Source organism: Pollachius pollachius, assembly GCF_949987615.1.
Source record: "Pollachius pollachius genome assembly, chromosome: 10".
In the NCBI taxonomy this organism is placed as follows: domain Eukaryota; kingdom Metazoa; phylum Chordata; class Actinopteri; order Gadiformes; family Gadidae; genus Pollachius; species Pollachius pollachius.
In genome coordinates, this window is record NC_136943.1 from 30,001 (window position 1) to 38,083 (window position 8,083).

The 8,083-nt window shown below is 46.3% G+C and overlaps 2 protein-coding genes across 2 annotated transcripts in view; one reads left to right on the forward strand and one right to left on the reverse strand.

Annotated features, from left to right (window-relative positions):
- Window positions 1-5,825, forward strand: part of csf1ra (colony stimulating factor 1 receptor, a) — a 14,947-nt gene extending 9,122 nt beyond the window's left edge. Inside the window, exons 19-21 of the mRNA XM_079745310.1 lie at window positions 492-591; window positions 3,951-4,062; window positions 4,349-5,825. Of these exons, the coding sequence (XP_079601436.1) occupies window positions 492-591; window positions 3,951-4,062; window positions 4,349-4,495 (359 nt within the window). The 3' untranslated portion in view covers window positions 4,496-5,825. The remainder of the gene's footprint in view (window positions 1-491; window positions 592-3,950; window positions 4,063-4,348) is intronic.
- An 818-nt stretch (window positions 5,826-6,643) lies between these two features.
- The window catches only part of hmgxb3 (HMG box domain containing 3), a gene marked incomplete at its 3' end in the record, with an annotated part of 15,014 nt that continues 13,574 nt past the window's right edge, over window positions 6,644-8,083 (reverse strand). Inside the window, exon 21 of the mRNA XM_079744805.1 lies at window positions 6,644-6,664. Coding sequence (XP_079600931.1) covers window positions 6,644-6,664 — 21 coding nt within the window. The remainder of the gene's footprint in view (window positions 6,665-8,083) is intronic.

The window sequence follows — 8,083 nt, forward strand, 5'->3', positions numbered from 1 at the left end:
TATAAAGTAGCTAAAGGAATCATCTAGCTATAGCCACACTATAGGAGTGGCTATAGCTAGCTGATTGGTATGAAGTAGCTAAAGGAATCATCTAGCTATAGCCACTCTATAGGAGTGGCTATAGCTAGCTGATTGGTATAAAGTAGCTAAAGGAATCATCTAGCTATAGCCACTCTATAGGAGTGGCTACAGCTAGCTGATTGGTATAAAATAGCTAAAGGATTCATCTAGCTATATCTACTCTATAGGAGTGGCTACAGCTAGCTGATTGGTATAAAGTAGCTAAAGGAATCATCTAGCTATATCCACTCTATAGGAGTGGCTACAGCTAGCTGATTGGTATAAAGTAGCTAAAGGAATCATCTAGCTAAAGCTACTCTATAGGAGTGGCTACAGCTAGCTTATTCGTATATATGTTAGCTATATAGTGATGTATTTGGGTAGTGATGACCGGTAGTGATGTATTTGTGCTGTTGGCTGCTGGTCCCCAGGCATGAGCCCCTACCCCAGCATGGCGGTGGACTCCAGGTTCTACAAGATGGTGAAGGGAGGCTACCAGATGGCCCGGCCGGACTTTGCACCTCCAGAAATGTACGTTTGGAGACAGATGCTTAAAACCATTTGTTACACTTCATATTGTGGTGAGCAACTCGGGAAGGACGAGACGGGAGCCCCGGTTAAGCAGGGATGCAACTCTCGCGCCCCTCACACCGCTCGACTACGAGAGCTGCGTCGGGAACAATTACACCACCACCTAGACATATCCCAACTGTTCAACCCCACTCAATGTGTCCGCCGCAAAAGGACCTAGGGGGGCACCAAAGGTCCATCTTGCGGGATTGTCTAAGCACCCTGACCAAGGCAACCGCGCCCACGGTCGCTACGATATGTTCAGAGATAGTAGACCTATATGATCTATTTTCAATGGGTTTAGAATCTCCATCACTCCAATTCCAAACCAACATCCCCTTTCTTAAATAAGTACAAAGAAAACACAAAAAGAAGTCAAAGAAAAAACGTTTTTCCCCCAGCGCTCCTCTCTCGCTTTGAGCTCACGGATTCTCCGCGGTCTGAGTCACGACGCGGTGCTCTGTTCTTATCTTGTGTGGTTGTGAGTCAGGCCTCCGTTCTGCCAGTTAGACACATGATCTCCGAGCGAGGACCGTTCAAAATGTAATTTCATGGTCCCCCAGATGAAGGGTTGTGCCTACATTTCTGACTCAGTCTCCCCCCACTCAGTCTCCCCTCTCTCTCTCTCTCTCTCTCTCTCTCTCTCTCTCTCTCTCTCTCTCTCTCTCTCTCTCTCTCCTCACCGTGTCATGGGGTCGATGAGTCATAGTTCGGTGGTAGCTCAGGAACTAGAGGGGGTTGATTTGTGACAGAAAGGTTGCTGGTTCGATCGAGGTGAATGTAAACGATGATTCATTATCATGGTGCAAAAGAGTCGCACAACAGAAGTCTATGTTTGCTTTGCCTCCATTCAGACGGTTCCTTTTATAAATACGTCTTGTTTGACAAGATGATCGTGACAAATCGATGCCGCTTTAAATATTTTCAAAGCGTGAACGCAATTAATAAATTAAAAGGCGGATGAAAAAGATTCTAAAAGGATACCAAAATGATCAACATGGGGCTCATGGTCATGCAATAGGTGACGCAAACGGGTGGGGGCCACATGCAGCAGCCTAACCCTAACCCTAACCCTTAAACCTAACCCTAACCCTACCCCTTAACCCTAACCCTAACCCTTAACCCTAACCCTAACCCTACCCCTTAACCCTAACCCTACCCCTTAACCCTAACCCTAACCCTACCCCTTAACCCTAACCCTTAAACCTAAACCTAACCCTAACCCTTAAACCTAACCCTAACCCTAACCCTACCCCTTAACCCTAGCCCTAACTCTACCCCTTCCCTAACCCTAAACTTTACCCCTCCTCCTCTCCTAACCATAACCTCTGACCCCTCCACACACATAACCCTAACCCACAAATTCCCCTCACCACCATCTTACCCTTCGTCACCACCTTTTCCCATAGAACCCTCTCCATACACCGCAGCATCAAATCCCACTTCACCACCATACAGCAACAACATATACCACTACAACATTACAAAATCATCTCTGCACACAGGAAAAACAAAAATCTCAAAGATCTCCTGGTCACCTCCACCTTCTCCCGCAAACCCACACAACCACCACCGTCTATAACACACTACTTCAAACCACAGAAATCCATCACCAACCCACATAGCCACACCACTCTACCCATCCTCCACCCCCCATGTATTGATTCCTGCAACACAGTCTACATAATCACATGCACACACTGCCATAAACACTACATCGGGGAAACAAAACACACTATGATCATCCGACAAAATCAACACCTCCGCCACATCAAACACCAGCATCTACAAACCACTCTGGTCAAACATTTCTCACAACTCCCCGTCACCCACCTCACCATCACCGGATGAGAGTCAGACCCCAGATGGACCACCCCACAACGCAGACATATAGAACACCAATGGACCACCCCCCAACGCAGACACACAGAACACCAATGGACCACCCCCCAACGCAGACATATAGAACACCAATGGATCACCCCCCAACGCAGACATGTAGAACACCAATGGATCACCCGTTTACATACACTTACACCCACAGGCCTAAATGACAAACCGTGAACCATAGAATACATTCACCATAACCAGCATACACCCATCACCTATTACACATCTACTATACCCACTCTATACACCCATTTTATACACATCCATCATTCACCATCCACCACACTTTCATCACCAAGTATCTATATCACATCCAGCTAACACATCTATCGTACACCCACTACACACTCATCAGTCATAATACACTTGTTACACATTCATTACACATACATTACAACCACCACATACGCTCCCCAACTACCACACACCCACACTACAACCACCACCTATAACACATTATTACACATCCCTCTTTCACATTACATCCATCTATCTCTTACACCTACTACACTTTCCGTCCACCATCCCCATACATCTTACACCCATTACACCTCTGGCACATCCATTATTCACAATACACCTATTACACATTCATCACCCATTACATATTCACTATACCCACTCCTCATTCAATACACACACAACCACCATCAAATACACATTCATTACACATCCACCCTACACATACATCCACCAGTTACCACCCCTCACACAGTCATCCTACACTTATTTACATTCATCACACTTTTCACCCACACCTAGACCTCACCTCACACACGGTACAATAGGCCAGTTGCAACTGCGACCACACAGTCCTCCCCAATCATCACCCATTTCACCTAACCCTAACCCTTAACCCCTAACCCTAACCCTAACCCTAACCCTAACCCTAACCCTGACCCTTAACCTGGATCCCTTTAGCCAGAATCTCAGAACTGTGCCGCGGGCGGAGAGGTCGCGAGATGAAGCATTATCTGAGGTCTTTTTACTTACTTCCTGTAGGGCTAAAGCCCCCATGTTTCTAATCGTACTTGTCATTGAGACCCTCTTTCATATAAAAGAGACCCCAGGTCCCAAACTCACTCCCATGTGTCCTTGACTCCTTGGTCACCTAATGACATAACTGATGCAAAGCACACATTAAGGTCCGGTTATTATTGAAAGAACAGGATCGAACTGCAGTATTCATTTTCCTGATTATACTGTTAAACAAAATGTTTTTACAAAAATGAACCTTTCAATGGATTTTTGTTTTGGAAGACACCTAAAATCAATTGTAACATTTCAGAAAGGTTCCCCCATTGATTTTATGAATGAACCAATTTAGGCGTGGCATATGAAAAAAATAAGCACATTTTGGTGGCAAGTAAAAAGGAATGGAATCAGAATCAAAACTTAAATTGAATTTAATTGAATGTTTTTCTTTTTAGCTACTCAATCATGAAGATGTGTTGGAACCTGGAGCCCACGGAGAGGCCAACCTTCAGCCAGATCACCCAGATCATCCAGAGGTTCCTGGGAGACCCTCAGGAGCCGGATCAGGTGAGGGCCCCACAGCAGAACTCAGATCAGGGATCAGGAGAGATCCGATAACCCAGAGACCACCCAGCATAGCTCCTCTGGCCAGACCGTGAGATGAGATGTGCTTAAAAGGATGGTCACATGTTTTTCCCTCCTATAATATATCATCTCTACGCGCGTACCGTGTAATTCAATTCACCTCGGCGTCACTGAGCTGCCATTGAGTCAGACAGCGAGGTGTCACCATAGACATGGACGCTTGGACAGAAGGTGAACCGAGCTGACCGTAACGTGCTCTTCCACGCAGGCTGCGTACCAGAACATGGAGGACGCCCCGGTGGACGGCCAGGACTGTGACCAGGAGGGGGCCCCGCCCGGCCCCTGTGACCAGTCTTGTGACAACCAGGAAGAGGCCCAGCCTTTGATGAAGACCAATAACTACCAGTTCTGTTGAAGGACTCCCCCTCCCCCTCCCATCATCACCCTCCCCCTCCCATCATCACCCTCCCCCTCCCATCACCACCCCCCCCCCCCCCAGAGGGTCAGGAAGGATCTTGGATCACGTATCCAGGAATGTTTGTTTTTTGGATGAATGGCAGTTTCATTTTATTTCTTCAGAAGCCCCACCCGTATCTCCGTCCCCCCCGCCCGTGTAAATAGGATATGCTTTGCTTGCGGACTGCAGCTGATGCTGAGCATATGGCTCCCTCTCTATGCTTTGGTCATCGCTGTGTAGCTTGTGATGCCGTCGATTCAGAGTCCCTGAATCCAAAGTAGTTACAGTATCGCATATTGTACCGTTGTAGTGTCACGACTGTCAACACTGAGATGAGCTAAGGGTACTTTGTAGAGCGTTTATGGGTGACGACGAGAGAGATGTTTTCATATTGACACTGTGAATGATTTTGTTTGTTTTTAACGGGTTCAAGAGATCCCGGTCTACATGTAGCATACCCTCACTGCCATTACTGATCAAACCTTCGGGATAAATCGGTTTTATAGGAATGTAAACCGTGTCGATGTATTTTAGTAGCTGTTTGGAATGTGGCTGTCACGTCAGGTAATATTTCCATGTAATCTTTTGTAAATTAGTTATTTTTTCACGGTAATGTTGAATGTCAGTGTTGTCCGTGACCAAATCAATGCAAGCGTAAGGTTCATCACTGGCATACAGCTATTTCAGCTAGGCGATTTGGAGCAGCCAGAGTGAGCTTGATTTGGAAGCCTGAACCTGAAAGTTCCCGCCCCTCCCTTCTTGCCTCCTTCCAAAGCCAGGCACCGAAACACGAGTAGCTAGCTCGCTTTAGCCAGATGGTCGGCCAGGCCTTGTGGAAGACTCCGGTCATGAGCAATGAGTGCATGGGCCGAGTGCGTGCAGGTGGGCGTGTAGATGGACAGGTGGGCGGGCCAATCATTTCAGACTGGACAGGCTTATTTTAGGCCTGCGACAGCCAGATACCAGCTTCTTTTCGATTTTGACAGAGCATTTAATCTATTGATGTGGACGAGATGTAAAGAAAATTTCAATGCTTCTGAAATAAATTGCCTATACTGGCCTTAAATGTGCAGTGTGTAGGATTTAATGGCGCTTAGCGGTGGGTTTGAAGTTGGCAACCTACTGAGTACAGCTAGATGCCACCCAATTATACACACCGCTCCTTTAAATCAACTTCTTTATTATTGTTTCATAGATACCGATCTTCTCTGTGAGTGTTGAGTGTGTAATGTCTCAGATGTATACTGTAAGCCTTGCTTTACTTTGAGGATGATTTTGCAATAGTGAAAGTGGGAATAAACCCGTGTCTTTATATTCCTCTCTTCTTACGTTTCCTTTTTACGCCATCGTGATTATTGTGGAGGTGGATTATTATATATTATATTATATAAACCTGGATTATTGTTCAATAAGGAACATACTTTAGGAAGTATACCCCACAACCAGAAGATAACCTTTCGGTATAATGCATTTCTTAAGAAAATACTAAGTCCTACATGGTTCATGATTCCCTTTCAACACCTCAATGATAAAATTCAAATTTTAAAACAACCATTTATTTCAGAAGAGATAATAACTAATCAGATCCCTAATTATGTGTCTGCACCAGGGCACATGTCCCATCCTGTTTATCATGTTGGGTCGTCACTAGTTCAGTCTGGTACCCTGAACACCGAGCTAGCAGACCCATGATTAGTGATATCAGCGCAGCCGGTACCCTATACCCTGTACCCTGGTACATCAAGGTAGCAGATCCGGGATCAGTGATATGAGCGCAGCCTGTACCCTATACCCTGTACCCTGGTACATCAAGGTACCAGACCCTTGATCAGTGATATGAGCGCAGCCTGTACCCTATACCCTGTACCCTGGTACATCAAGGTACCAGACCCGGGATCAGTGATATGAGCGACACCCTGTACCCTATACCCTGTACCCTGGTACATCAAGGTACCAGACCCGGGATCAGTGATATGAGCGCAGCCTGTACCCTATACCCTGTACCCTGGTACATCAAGGTACCAGACCCGGGATCAGTGATATGAGCGCAGCCTGTACCCTATACCCTGAACACTGAGGTACCAGACCCATGATCAGTGATATGAGCTACACCCTGTACCCTATACCCTGTGGTAGCAGACCCATGATTAGTGATATGAGCGACACCCTGTACCCTATACCCTGTACCCTGGTACATCAAGGTACCAGACCCAGGATCAGTGATATGAGCGCAGCCTGTGTTAGTCCTGTGATGAGGCTTATGGGTAAGACTGATGAGGCTGCGTTCCAAATCACATACTTTTTCTTTTGACTTGTATGTACTGCAGCTAACTGTTGCACACAGTATGCATACAATTTGGACAAACTACAGGTGATTTCACTCATAAGCACACCTGTAGTGCCACCCATCGACTTCCACAGGCTCAGTCGATGGGACTTAAATGGATTGTGGGGCAGAATAGCCCAAAAAGCATGCTGGATTGCATACCGCAAAACGGTATTTTTGGCATACTGCATTTTCCATACTATGTATTGGGACTAACCCTAACCTTAGTATGGTAGTATGGTATTGGACCGCAGGGTGAGACCATAGACAGTAAATCTCCTCACCCCATGTTGATTATCACGTCAGTTCACATAATTTATTAACACATTCACATACAAAACGGTAAATGGCAACAATGAAAAAGGCAATCCGTGGCGCCCGAGGTAATCGCTGCGTCAACGATAAAGCAGAGCAAAGTATTAGTACACAGTAGTGTTCAGGACTCTCACTTGTGGTTCAGACAGACAGACAGAAGTCCTCCTGAGAATCTTAGACCACCTCACCCCATGCGGGGTGGTGGAACGTTCTCTCACAGAGAGTGACGTCACAGGGTGATCCAAGCAGACTTTCTTAGGTTTAAGGTTGCGTTTTTCCAGTTTGTAGCCTTCTGGACACTTGAGGATAATGCTACACCCACATCAGCTCAAGGCTGATACGCCTCACTTTGCAGACATGAAACACATATAATATACTGTACATTGTTGTCAAGTCTATTTACAGAATATCCCTAGGACCCCTGGTACAGGCTATACCAACCCCTAGGACCCCAGGTACAGGCTATACCAACCCCTAGGACCCCTGGTACAGGCTATACCAACCCCTAGGACCCCTGGTACAGGCTATACCAAAATGTCACCAACCCGCTTTTTATAGTCCAATACAATCTCTCTCCTCAAGGCACAAATCTCAACCCTCCTTCCTTCCTTCCTTCCATTCATCCTTCCATCCATCCATCCATCCATCCATCCTTCCATCCTTCCATCCTTCCATCCATCCTTCCTTCCTTCCTTCCATCCTTTCTTCCATCCTTCCATCCTTCCATCTTTCCTTCCATCCTTCCATCATTCCATCCTTCCTTCCATCCTTCCTTCCATCCTTCCATCTTTCCTTCCATCCTTCCTTCCTTCCTTCCATCCTTCCATCCTTCCATCTTTCCTTCCATCCTTCCATCCTTCCATCCTACCTTCCATCCTTCCTTCCATCCTTCCATCCTTCCTTCC